This window comes from Mytilus edulis, chromosome 8 (assembly GCF_963676685.1).
Source record: "Mytilus edulis chromosome 8, xbMytEdul2.2, whole genome shotgun sequence".
Classification (NCBI taxonomy): domain Eukaryota; kingdom Metazoa; phylum Mollusca; class Bivalvia; order Mytilida; family Mytilidae; genus Mytilus; species Mytilus edulis.
Window position 1 is genome coordinate 69,643,491 of NC_092351.1, and position 14,521 is coordinate 69,658,011.

The 14,521-nt window shown below is 31.7% G+C and overlaps 1 protein-coding gene across 2 annotated transcripts; it reads left to right on the forward strand.

Moving 5' to 3' along the window:
* The first annotated feature begins 2,116 nt into the window (after positions 1 to 2,116).
* On the forward strand, positions 2,117 to 12,326 carry LOC139486135 (uncharacterized). 2 transcript variants are annotated; one of them, XM_071270856.1, is made up of 7 exons: positions 2,117 to 2,405; positions 3,841 to 3,998; positions 4,530 to 4,735; positions 5,110 to 5,279; positions 7,615 to 7,660; positions 10,846 to 11,012; positions 11,780 to 12,326. In XM_071270856.1, exons 2-7 carry the CDS (start codon positions 3,873 to 3,875, stop codon positions 12,088 to 12,090), a joined length of 1,026 nt encoding a protein of 341 aa, XP_071126957.1. In that variant the 5' UTR covers positions 2,117 to 2,405; positions 3,841 to 3,872; the 3' UTR covers positions 12,091 to 12,326. The 2 variants fall into 2 exon arrangements, with proteins under 2 accessions (XP_071126957.1, XP_071126958.1); XM_071270857.1 differs by lacking the exon at positions 2,117 to 2,405 and adding an exon at positions 3,670 to 3,752.
* Positions 12,327 to 14,521: the final 2,195 nt, after the last annotated feature.

Consider the following 14,521-nt stretch of genomic DNA (forward strand, 5'->3'; position numbering starts at 1 on the left):
TTTTTTTGGATAAATTATAAGATCATTGCATGAGGCGATTGTCATTTTGATGTTTTATATATATCCTCTACTTTGAAAGAAGGTCTTGGTGGCCTTCGGCTGTTATCTGCTCTATAGTCGGGTTTTGTCTCTTTGACACATTCCCCATTTCCATTTTCAATTTTATTTGTAGAGAAATCTATTCTGGCTATCCTCTTACGTCTTTTAGTGTCAACTACAAGGAAAATATTTTACTATTGTCTTCAAAGTGGACACTCACAATTATATACCATCGGATAAGAATACTGAATATATATAGTGTTTGTTGACTGAATGTGTGTTTTAAAAAGGTATAAAGAAAGTATTAAAACTATGCATCTGGAGCCAGTTTCACAACGCTGTTCTAGGACCAAGACATCTCTTAGAATGGTCTAATGACATAAATTACTCCTAAGTGGGTTTCACAAAGTATTCCTAAAGTAGAACATCCCTTAAAGTTGGTCATAAAGTTAGGACTACACGAGAGGTGTCTAATGAGGGTCGTAGGATAGTCATAAATATATTTATATAAATTACACTTATTTATTATCTTATCATCAATTTTCATTTTACTGCTAAATCTTTATAGATTAACTGATTATTATGAGTTGTCAACAATAAACCTTCAATGCATTGGTCATAAAAACATATTGAACATACTTGACAATAAGAAGAAACTTGGTTATATTTGGCAAAACCTTTTTGAATTTTGGGTCCTGAATGCTCTTCAATTTCGTACTTTATTTGGGCTTAATTTTTAACTTTTTTTCGATTCCAGTGTAACTGATGAGTTTGTTGTTCTTTTTTTTTTAAAGAAAAAACGAGCGTCTGGTATACACCATCAACGCCTGATATTGGCTGATGAGATTAGTAAAGTGTTAAAGGGACATTGTGAATAAACTAAATAAGTCATAAATACCAGGATTGAAATTGCATATTTGCGCCAGACGCGCATTTCCTCTACAAAAGACTCATCAGTGACGCTCGAATAAAATAACGCCAATAAAGACGTACGAAGTTGAAGATCATTGAGGACGTGAAGAGCATGTGATAGTTCTTAACAATTGTTATTGACCTTTAACGGTTAAATGAAGTTTGTTTAGCTATAATTTATCAAAGACAGTCATCAAAATGATTCTTTATCACATTAAGAGACGCATGCAATTACTGTTAACTTTAATTTTTCCTGTATCTGGATTAAGAAAAAATAACGAATAGTATGTCAATGAGTATATATTATTACATTAAATTAGGAAAACTTATACGAAGACCACCAAGACCATCAGCCATCAGTGTTTTGACTACAAGATAATAACTAATACTCCTTCACAGAAATTATCTAAGGTGTTAAATGCATTGGTCGACCTATCTCAAGCAGGCACAGCTTCAGTAAATGTATATTTGAAAATCTATACTCAGTTAAAAATGCCGTGTCAAATAGTATAGACATATATAAATCATTATATGTCTTAGTCATAGAACCTTTGGCATATATTGAAATAGCAGTAAAATAAAGGGATTACGTGTTCCAAATAGTAAACAAAAACTCAAATTATTGCTCGACTATAACGACAAACATAATAGTAGTATTGAGTTTGTTAAGGAATTCGAGTATTTTGGTTCATTTTGTGGTCTAAAATAAATTAAAGAAAAACCCTGAAATTCTGGCAATAGGTTTTTAACAATGTGAGAATATAACATTGGGTTAATTGACCAAAGAAAATGTAAAAGTAAAAGGCATATAATAATGGTTTGCAGAAAATAAGGTGAAGAAGAATAATTCAATTGGATTCCTATAATCGCAACACTATTGTGCTTACATGGGGGAAACAAAATTATGTAAGAAAATGCATTATTAGTATAACATGTATCTACTACGTAGCAAGAGTTATTTCGCTTCCCATATATATTTTAATACAATTAACAGACCTAGATTCAAGTTCCCCAGAATGAATTAGGTGGGAATAATTTTGAATTAATGATTATATGACCTCACAAAAATTAGTTAACTAGTACACTATAATGAACAAAAGTGGTAATCCATATATCAAAAACATACACAGATCTATACATGTGTAAACCGTGGGAAATGTTCTACGTATTTGATTGGACGAGGTATATTATGTACTGTTATTATTTAGGACGTTTACCAAATATGGAAAACATGGTATTTCACAATATACATTAGCTTTCAGTTGAAAAAAACACACTCATGTTGTCGTTAGTTAAACTGCTTTTCTTAAGAACGAATATGTGACACGTTCCTGTATTAATTTATTACATGTACATATTTGTGTTACTTAATAACTTTGATGTCTTTCGCACAACCTCATTTTGAATGTGCCGTTAACAGTTCTGTTTAATTTTGCATCGGAATTTCGAACAAGGTTGGTATCTTTTTATAAATTTTCTTGTAAATATCGTGATATCGTGAAAACAAGTCTCCGTGAAGTCAACAACTTTGTCGAATATTTCCTTATCCAGTGGCGGATCCAGAACATTTTATAAGGGGTTGTGGGGGGGGGGGGGGGCTACTGCCATATGAGGGGTTTTTTACTGTTTATTGTTATTCCATGGTTTTTTTACTTTTCATTTAACTTGTTGTATAAATGATCTTTTCTTCATTTTTCTATCCGTCTTGGAACAACGATACTGTTTTCATGAATTTTTAAAAGGAAACCTTTTTTTATTAATCGTCAGTCATGTTCCCGGGTTTATAAGATTATTTTCTTAACACGTTTGCACTAGATACCATACAGGACGACTGTTACAATTAGTCAAATAGTTTTAAGGGAAGTATTGTTTTATAAAAGTTATTGGACGACGCACAACAGACGACGGACGCCAAATAATGACACTAACTCACAAATTTGTCTTCAGGTCAGGTTAGGTCATAACGAACTGACAATATCGCACAATTAAAACTAAGCAGTACTGCTATGCTTAATTAATTGCTATGTATATAGTCTCAGAGTATATAGTATAAGTAAACACGGGATTTTAAATTAATTAAAGTATTAATTATATCATATTTTTGAATGATCGTTATTGTGTCATAGATGCAGGGGCGGATCAAGCCATTTAAAAAGGGGGGGGGGTCCTAACCCAGGACAAAAAAAAGGGGGGGGGTTCCAACTACATGTCCCCATCTAAATGTATTGATCGTCCAAAAAAGGGGGGTTCCAACCCTCGGACCCCCCCCCCCCAACCCCGGATCCGCCACTGTAATCTTACTGTGAATTGCTACGTACAGACTATTCAACTAGTAAATGTGCATGTACGCACCTTTATTAATGAATCATATGATCAAGCTTATTGTTTTCAACCCACGTGTTATACATGGTTATACATGGTTATATCGTAGACAGTTTATCAAGTAGTACGGAAAACAGTGTTCAAACTTGATTTAATATTGTGTGACGAAAAGTTTCTTGAATGAGGCCCAACATGAAATCAATTTGTTGTTCGTTTGCATATATATGAAATGCATTGATATAAACAAGTTCATTACAAAAATATGTTTATTTAGGTGAATACTTATACCTTGTGACGTCAATGATAGATGATTCATGATATACAATTTAAGTGCAAAACAAAATTGTCTCGTTCGAATGATCACACAAGAATCGAATAGTATGATATTACAAATTTAATATTCAAAATACGTAAACAAGTGGGAGTGGTTTTTTTAAGTGTTTACGGTGTTAGTTTTCGTTTGTACTCATACGTAAATGGTAATTTTTATTTATTTTAACTTTTAAAATATGTATTGCCAACAGTCTTGATTAACAATGGGATGGTTTTTTTTTTATTCCATTTCAGCCTTAGAACATTGATACAGCAACCAACAAACAATGCCACCTAACCACAGAGATGTAATAAATTGCAACTATATTCAACATGAACACTATGTTAGACAAGGCGACTTCTGTAAAAAATGTGATCAGTGTTTCCCGGGATTAGGTCTGGCACCATTCACGGTATATATATATATGTATTTAGAATGTATTTAGAATGTATACACTTAACATCGCTGAAATGATTGTATCATATACGGTCAATGCTAAAACTAAATAATTTGGCAAAACAAGCTGAGCATTCAACATTATGAAACACACTTGTATATTTAGAAACTTTTCAGTTATTTTTCGAGTCTTACTGAATGAAACATACCTGAAGTATTCCATAAATGTGTTAATATATAAATATATAAACTATTAATTGTGCCATCAGAACAAACTATTTGTGTGTTCCATTGCCAATTAAGTCCCTTTCTATCACTAACAGAATGCTGCCCTCGGTTTCAGAAATTTATCATGTTGTCACAGCACCTTTTCTAGTAATCAAAAACACATTGTGAAACACGTATATTTTATTGATAAAAAAATATACTAAGCAATGACATGGTCTACGTGAAGTCCAAGATAGTTTTAATGTATGCAGGTAGAATAATTATGAATGGTATTGCAACACATTTTATCAATGTATGTTCATGTCTATATTTATATTAGGAAAGACAGTTTGCAATCGACCAACTGCATGGTGCTTTGGGATGTCTTCACTGTATCCCCTGTCCATCAGGTTTCTATAGCAAACACCTATCGTTTGAGGAATGTTTACGTTGTACAGATTGTAGAAAGCAAGGGGTATATGAAACACAGAATTGTACATCCAAACAAGATGCAGTTTGTGGGGAAATTAAACTGAAGTCAACCATGTAAGAAATAAAAAAAAAAAATTATTTTTTGTATTGATTTAAAATGAGAGAGCAGGCCTCTTAATCTTGACGAGACTTCAGCAAATATCATTGTAGATATAGACAGTCTGTAAAGCTGAAAAAAGCAATACAATAATTAATACTTTAAAAAATTCTGAATATTTAGTTTTTGATGATCATTTTCGTGTGCATCATTTTCTATCAGTTCTGTCTTGACTTAATACTTATAACCAGAAGAAACACGTAAAGTTAAGATTTGTGTGAAACAATGAAAACAAATTGAACTAAAAAATTACCAAAGTTTCTCCACACCTTCCAAAAAACTAAACGAAATGTAAATCTATGAGAAATAATTTGATACTTTATTGTTTTAGACATGACGATAACAAACACTATAATGAACTGAAAACTATCGATACTAACAATCGGAAACAGAATCATTCTACAAATATCGATAATAACCATATGACAGCTGTAATAAGTATTTCTGTCCTTTGTGGTGTCCTTGCTGTGTTGATTATTTTTGCGGTGTCTCAACATCTCAGTGAGTATTTTCATTTCTCAATATTAATATTGAAAGCCAATCGGATTAAAATTCAGATCTACTTAGTATATTTACTCGCATGATCGTACTTGTATGAGTATAACGAAATCAGTTTTGTTTTTTGTTTTTCAAGTACACAATAACTTTGTTTGGTTAACAATTCAGAATTTATATATAAAAGGGAATTACAAGCATTATGAATGTTTCGATACATGTTCTTTATTTGATTTTATAATGGCTTATGTCAATCCGATTAATTGAAATACTAACGATAGCATGACATTGAAATTCATTATGAAGCCAGTCATCAAACATCTCATTTCATATATCAAGATTATATGATTCTACAACCTTATCATACATACTTGAAATTGTCCATATCCGAAATGTTGTTTTAGATATGAACATCTTGCGCGGTAAATGATGAGAAATATAGTTGAATTTACAAATACATAACAGACAATTGACTTCCGACATTGTAACATTTCCACTGGTTTTGCTGTACTAAATTGAGTTAGTTGGATGGTTTACTTTATACAAAAAAATTACATGTAGGTTTATGTATGTCTAAAAATTAAACTTCATTCTTATGCTAGCTTTTGATTATGCTCATTTTTATTGGGTTTTTTTATACGACCGCAAAAATTGAAAAAAATTTGGTCGTATATTGGTATCACATTGGCGTCGTCGTCGTCCGTAGTCGTCGGCGTCCGAAGACTTTTGGTTTTCGCACTATAACTTTAGTATAAGTTAATAGAAATCTATGAAATTTAAACACAAGGTTTATGACCATAAAATGAAGGTTGGGATTGATTTTGGAAGTTTTGGTCCCAACAGTTTTGGAATTAGGGGCCAAAAAGGGCCCAAATAAGCATTTTCTTGGTTTTCGCACTATAACTTTAGTTTAAGTAAATAGAAATCTATGAAATTTTGACACAAGGTTTCTGACCACTAAAGGAAGGTTGGGATTGATTTTGGGAGTTTTGGTTCCAACAGTTTGGAATTAGGGGCCAAAAAAAGGGCCAAAAATAAGCATTATTTTTAGTTTTCGCACAATAACTTTAGTATAAGTAAATAGAAATCAATGAAATTTAAAAACAAGGTTTATGAACACAAAAGGAAGGTTGGGATTGATTTTGAGAGTTGAGGTCCCAACAGTTTAAGAATCAGGGGCCAAAAAGGAGCCCAAATAAGCATTTTTCTTGGTTTTCGCACCATAACTTAAGTATAAGTAAATAGAAATCTATGAAATTTAAACACAAGGTCTATGACCATAAAAGGAAGGTTGGGATTGATTTTGGGAGTTTTGGTCCCAACCGTTTAGGAATAAGGGGCCCAAAGGGACCAAAATTAAACTTTGTTTGAATTCATCAAAAATAGAATAATTGGGGTTCTTTGATATGCCGAATCTAACTGTGTTTGTAGATTCTTAATGTTGGGTCCCATTTTCAAATTGGTCTACATTAAGGTCCAAAGGGTCCAAAATTAAACTAAGTTTGATTTTAACAAAAATTGAATTCTTGGGGTTCTTTGATATGCTGAATCTAAACATGTACTTAGATTTTTGATTATTGGCCCAGTTTTCAAGTTGGTCCAAATTGGGGTCCAAAATTAAACTTTGTTTGATTTCAACAAAAATTGAAATCGTGGGGTTTTTGATATGCTGAATCAAACATGTACTTAGATTTTTTTATTATGGGCCCAGTTTTCAAGTTGGTCCAAATCGTGGTCCAAAATTAAACTTTTGTTTGATTTCAACAAAAATTGAATCCTTGGGGTTCTTTGATATGCTGAATCTAAACGTGTATTTATAATTTTTATTATGGGCCCAGTTTTCAAGTTGGTTCAAATCATGGTCCAAAATTAAACTTTATTTGATATCAGCAAAAATTGAATCCTTGGGGTTCTTTGATATGTGCTTAATCTAACCATGTATTTAGATTTTTGATGTTTGGGCCCGGTTATCAGATTTGTCCACATTGAGGTCTAAAGGGTCCAAAATCGAACTTTATTTGATTTCATCAAAAATTGAATTCTTGGGGTTCTTTGATATGCTGAATCTAACCATGTATTTAGATTTTGGATATTGGACCATAATAGGTAATGTCCAATTCAAAATTTAAAGTTTTTAAGTTTAAGTTCTTACACCACATTCATTATGTGTCATAAACCTGTGTTGTGTCAACTATTTAATCACAATCCAAATTCAGACCTGTATCAAGCTTGAATGTTGTGTCCATACTTGCCCCATTGTTCAGGGTTCGAACTCTGCGGTCGTATAAAGCTGCGCCCTGCGGAGCATCTGGTTAAATTTTCAATTTCTTTTATCTGAAAGGAAAGAAACGGAGAACAGCCAGAAAACAAAAGGAAGAATCGAAAAGGTGAGTTATAATCGCAAACGTATTCTATAAAAACAACTTGTGTATAAGTATATGGATTTTTATGAAATTTTTCCACAAGGTTGCATACTTTGAAAGGTAGGCTGAGATTGCATTCGGGGGTCTCGGTCCAAACAGGGAAGGAATTAGGGGTAAAATTTTAAGGTAGCAATACACAGTTAGAAGTTTAGTTTTCGCATTATGGCCATGGTGATCTTTTTTAAATATGAAGGTTTTTGTACAATAAAATGGATTTTTAGATGGTTACAGAATAATATAGCCTTCCAAGTGTGTTTATATGAGCATTTAGATTGTTTTTTAAAAGCATGGTTTATAGGTCATTTATCAGTTTTACAGTCCGTATTTTCCTATCCGTACCGCCCATAGGGCCAGAAATTCTTGTAGTGTTTTTCAACAAAGATTTGACGCTCGATCTTTTCAATTCAATTTTATCGAAAAACGAGCAGAAATGCATATGATTTGTTTACCCTCTTGACAGATAAATGTCTTAGGTTTCGGGAAAGGTATCACACTATTTGATTGACATTTTTATATGAACCAAATTTTTGAGACTTTTGTGACTTTTTCACCCCCCTTTTTGCAATATTTTGTATCAAATAAATGCAGATTAAATTTCACCTTTATAACTATTTGAAATCAAATCTATGGAAGATTCTCTTTCCATAAATGTACAGTTGCATAACACAAATAGTAAGCTTTATTTATTAGAAAGGAAGGAAAAGAGGGTGTTTAAAAATTATAAGTGTCAATTTTGAGTTTTTTTCCTAAATGTGTATTGCTACCTCAGGAGCCAAACAAAACCTAAGCTTTTCTGGTTTCCGGACAATGAGATGCGTAAAAGTCTATAGAACTCTTATGAAATTGTACCACAAGGTACCATTCCAAATAAGGAAGGTTGGGATTGATTTTGGGGGTTATGGCCCTTAGTGTATGGAATCATAAGGGTTCTTTAATATGTCAAATCTAACCGTGCATTTAGATTTTGATTGTTTGCACCGTTATCAAATTGGTTAATTCACATTGAAGTTTAAAGGGTCTAAAATTAAAACATTGTTCGATTTCTACAAAAACTGAATTACTGGGATTCTTTGATATGCTGAATCTAACAATTTCATGTTTCAAAAAAACTAAGGACATACCGTGTTTATACTTATCACCGTGTTTGTACCTGCATCATGAAAATACGACAGGTGCCATATGTGGAGCATAGTCTGTTCTACTTATCCCCTCCCCCTCCCCCCCCCCAAAGGTTACCTGAGCAACCCGCTTTTTGGTTGAACTGTTTTCCCTATCTTTAATTTTTTATGTTGTTTTTTTGTATACTGTTAATTGTTCGTCTTTTGCAATCATATGATATCTGCTTATTTTTATTCTTTGATTTCTTTTCATTTTTGACCATGCATGGCATAGTCAGTTCGACACGGGCTTGGACTCATAAGTTTGAATCCATTTATTATCTTTCGCCTCTCTTAAACAACAACATAAGACTTATAAGTTAAACAATACCTTTTTAAATAGTAAATAATTAAAACTTTTCATCTGATTTGAATCCGAATGGTACATAGTATCCCCTTGACAAGTTTTGTCTAAGATTGCTAAGGTTATACAATAATGTAATTGGTTATCTCATCCGGCAATGTTTACAGAAGACGGTCTAGATTCATTTGTTTTTTTTTCCTGTTTGATGTTCATGCTATTAAAATTTTACAATGTTGTCCTTCCCTTCTTTAAGATTTAATTGAACATAAAACAGTGCATTCAAAAGCCATGTGTTGCAAGCAATCAAAGATATAATATCTGTGCTTCACTGTTTCCAAAACTTTCACCTGTTATACATACAACTTTGACTTCAATGAGTATTGATATATCTTACCAAATGCCTTGATATATCTTACATAATGTCTTAATATATCTTACCTAATGTCTTACTATATCTTATCTAATGCCTTAATATATCTTACCCAATGTCTTAAAATTGAGAATGGAAATGGGGAATATGCCAAAGAGACAACAACCCGACCATAGAAAAAACAACAGCAGAAGGTCAATATATATCTTACCCAATGTCTTAAATATATCTTACATGTCTTAATATATCTTATCCAATGCCTTGATATATCTTACATAATGCCTAAATATATCTTACCTAATGTCTTGATATATCTTACCTAATGTCTTAATATATCTTACCTAATGTCTTGATATATCTTACCTAATGTCTTAATATATCTTACCTAATGTCTTGATATATCTTACCTAATGTCTTAATATATCTTACACAATGTCTTGATATATCTTACCTAATGTCTTGATATATCTTACCTAATGTCTTAATATATCTTACCTAATGTCTTGATATATCTTACCTAATGTCTTAATATATCTTACCTAATGTCTTGATATATCTTACCTAATGTCTTAATATATCTTACCTAATGTCTTAATATATCTTACCTAATGTCTTAATATATCTTATCTAATGTCTTGATATATCTTACCTAATGTCTTAACATATCTTACACAATGTCTTGATATATCTTACCTAATGTCTTGATATATCTTACCTAATGTCTTGATATATCTTACCCAATGTCTTAATATATCTTACCTAATGTCTTGATATATCTTACCCAATGTCTTAATATATCTTACCTAATGTCTTGATATATCTTACCTAATGTCTTAATATATCTTACCCAATGTCTTGATATATCTTACCCAATGTCTTAATATATCTTACCTAATGTCTTAATATATCTTACACAATGTCTTAATATATCTTACCTAATGTCTTAATATATCTTACCTAATGTCTTGATATATCTTACCTAATGTCTTAACATATCTTACCCAATGTCTTAATATATCTTACCCAATGTCTTGATATATCTTACCTAATGTCTTAATATATCTTACCTAATGTCTTGATATATCTTACCCAATGCCTTAATATATCTTACACAATGTCTTAATATATCTTAATATATCTTACCCAATGCTTACTCAATGTCTTAATATATCTTACCCAATGTCTTAACATATCTTACCCAATGTCTTGATATATCTTACCCAATGCCAGATTTCAGGTCGACAATTGACGATTGTAAACGGATATGCTTCACGAACCATAATAAGTAACACAGACATGTATTATTTTACTTTAACAGTTCAAGAGGACTCTTAGAGGCAGAATCACTAGGAAGTTCGTCATCGTCATCAAGTAAAACGACAGACAGTTCACTTCTATCATGTAGTCAAGAAACAGTAGAGACAGACGGGGAGGAAAATACTTTTAACTCAAAAAGTATTGTAGATATATTTAAACAAAGTCATGGTTAGTCACGAACATCATAAAAGTGTCTACATTAAAAAGAGTGAATTTTTCCAAATCCTGTTAAGTAAAATTTTGTCATTTAAATTATCTAAAAAGGTTTGTTTATTATATAGTCAAAACAAAAAGTTCAGACCCAATACATGCAATAACTTAACTGTAAATGCAGATTCACGGAATAATGTCATGTTATACTCACAATTTTACAATTAACATTGGGAACAACAGCTTAACATTCAAGTAAATTATGATGGAAATAAGTGTTAAAACCGGGTGTTTTTTTTTGTTAAGGGGGGGGGGGGGGGCTTATTGTGCAGTGTTTTGCGTGAACTATTGAGTTTTTCTTCTGTCCTTATTCTTTGGATGAATTAATCTGGTTCTGCTTTCATGCAATCAAACCCGATGTAAATGAGCCAGCAAAGTATTAGTCTTAATGCATACTATGATGCTAAAGATGCCACAGAGAGAACCAAAACTCACAACTCAAAAAGATGCCGATATAATCATGGTAAAAAACGGAAAACTACGAAAAGACAAAATAGTTTACAAAATACTACCTTAATAAAACGTACGAACTAAGTAATACGAATCATTTCAAAAATCCGGTTGTGATACCAGGTGCTCCAGAAGGGTAACCATCTAATTTCTGCTTTACTTGTGGCACTCGTCTTTATTACTTTATTACATATTTCTTCCTAAGTATAACGAGATTCAATCTTCTCGTCTTTCTTCTTCTAAAAATTACTTAAATTGGTTTGGTTTTATTTCAGATCGTATAGTACACAATGAAGAGCTATCAGAAGCACATGCACGAATGATAAGTAAGCATATAGCTGTGGACAATATTTTCTACGATATCGGTATAGCTCTAGGGATACCAGACACTGATATCAAAATAATTATAGAAAATAATAAAGATGTAAAATCCCAAGCATACGAAACATTACTGAAATGGAAACAAGTGAAAGCATCAGAAGCTACAGTGTTACGATTAATCGATACTTTACAACGATTAAAACTTCATAAGGAAATCAGGGAATTCTGTAAAACGTACGATCAAGTGACCAGGCCATTACGATAAACTGTGATATTAAATAATAAAGTGTAATGCCGCAATCAGTATTATGAATGCTTCAAGATTTCGATGATGCAATCCAAAATGTTTAATGTTAAAAAAATGACCAGGGCCAGTGCTATATTGTTTAAACTTGCAGCTAATTCACTGTTTGTTACATACTTGGTATTAATATGTTTTATTGTTTCTCTGTATTATATTGATATGTTTTATTTTTTTATGAAATACATTGATATGTTTTATTTGTTTATGTAATATTTTTTATTGAATAAATATAAAAAAAAAATGAAATTATAATTGTTAATAGAATATTGGTACTGCAGAAAATTTTAAGATTACTAGTATTCCTTTACATGCGATAAAATCAATGCATTGAAAGTGACTGCTATTTGGCAATTCAACTTTAAATCTTGACTTAATAATGTTAATAAAACGAACTTGGCCCTCTCCCTTTTATTACTGAAAAGGAAACTCGGTGGCGAGAGGTCTAAGCAGTCAAACTACCAGTTCGATTCCCGCACGTGGTAGTTGCGCACGACTCATTTGACAAGGACTGTTTATTTAATCTGCCGAAGGTTGGTGGTCCTCTCCAGATACTCTGACTTCCTCTCGATATTTCTTCAAAGCTGACCTCTACAAAATAGCACAATAGTGCTGAAAATAGCGTTAAACACCAATATATCAATCTATCTTACAATCAATAAATAATTACAACAATGAAAAAAAATAATATTCGTCATTGATTTAATCATGCATCAACTTCGTTATTTAAAGTAATTAAGTTAACCCAAAGATGGTGTCTAACTGATCCGAAAAGCGAACAGAACATATTATATATATCATCACTACAAAGCGGATGACCAGATAAAACGTCATTCTGACCAGTAGTACTGGCGAAATGTGTGACGTGTAGAGATCATTCATTATGCTGGAAAAAAACTGAAAGTCGGTGTCTGACGTCACAAATCTGTAATTTTTTTGTTGCTGCTGACCAATTTGAATATGAAGTAATTCTGTAAAGTTAAATGGGGAGATGTGGTATGACTGTCAATGAGAACACAATTTTATCAATTTATTAGACACCTTATGTCTAGTAAAATGCAATACAATAAGTCAATAAGTTGAACACTAGTATAACCAGTCATTTATCCGTGGAAGTCCAGAAATATTAGAAAATTAGAAGAAGAATTTTTTTTTCGAATCGTTTAAAATAAAAGCATAGTTTTTCCATATTTTAGAAAATTAAGTCATACACAAGTAAAAAACGCAAGGACTACATAATTTTGCCTTTGAGACTGAACATTTTTTTTATTTAAGAATTGAATGCTGCTTTTTGTAACTTTATTGGGGTGTAAAAGCGTTGACCGAAGTACATTTTGTATGAAGCGCGGAAGCGCTTCATACTTAAAATGTGCGCACGGTCAACGCTTTTACAACCCTATAAAGTTACAAAAAGAAGCATTCAATACTTATAATTACATTCTTTTAGCTAGAATCATGAAAACACGATTTTTATCAAGTTTTCATTGAATTTGCCTGTGCACTTTATTGTGGGACCTCGTGTCATCATGAATGATAAATGTTATTGTCTAATACAATTGTTTCGGGAATAGCACGTGCTGTGCAGTTAGCCAATCAGAATAACGTATTATAATGAAACATACATCTAATGTAATTATTATTACATATTAGGTCAAACGCTATTGTAAGATCTTGTCAAATATTCAGTAAACATACATTTATATTTGTTTTATCAGTGATCATTAAATACACCAAATTTACTTAGGTCATTGTATGTTTTTATCAAGGTAATAAGTACTCCTGTCACACCTTACGTGAATAAGCAAAGTTTTCTACATGTATATAATAAACATCCGGGTTTGAGGATTTTACTGTTTTTAAAGTCGGATAATGACGTAGTTTATGTTCCACTTAATTTTTTCGATCAAGGACAATTTATGACCTTGAATTTGAAAACAGATTATTAAAGAATATTTTGTTTTGATGATCCAATAACAATAATATTTTAAAATGTGTTAACTTTGTATTTAGTGTCAGGTGCAAAATTGTTCAAATGTACAAACAACAAACATGGATCGAGAAATAATAAATAATTGTTTTTAAACCTCGATTTTCCATGACGTATTTAATATTTATTTTTAGGTATTACAAATAGTCATATGTAGACTAGTGATCACATGTTAAGATAAAGCTCGAGATAAAGAGATAAATGCAATAAATCACAATGACGTACATAGTTCTAAGCGTCATGAACAGTGTATGATATTTTATGGAGATAATCTAACAATAAGATACTGATTGAAGACAATTCATGACCCTTAAATGTCTAAGACATTCTAATTTAAAAGAAGAAACAAACTTTGTAAATATCATTAGTGTGAAACGCTTTTCTGGATTTACCTTCATCGGCTTGAAA

Excerpts from the sequence above, each read along its gene's own strand:
- LOC139486135 (XM_071270856.1), top strand. The coding sequence starts at position 3,873 with ATGCCACCTAACCACAGAGATGTAATAAATTGCAACTATATTCAACAT. Across the intron at positions 7,661-10,845 it reads CAAAAGGAAGAATCGAAAAG|TTCAAGAGGACTCTTAGAGG; the intron begins GTGAGTTATAAT and ends TTACTTTAACAG. Across the intron at positions 11,013-11,779 it reads TATATTTAAACAAAGTCATG|ATCGTATAGTACACAATGAA; the intron begins GTTAGTCACGAA and ends GTTTTATTTCAG.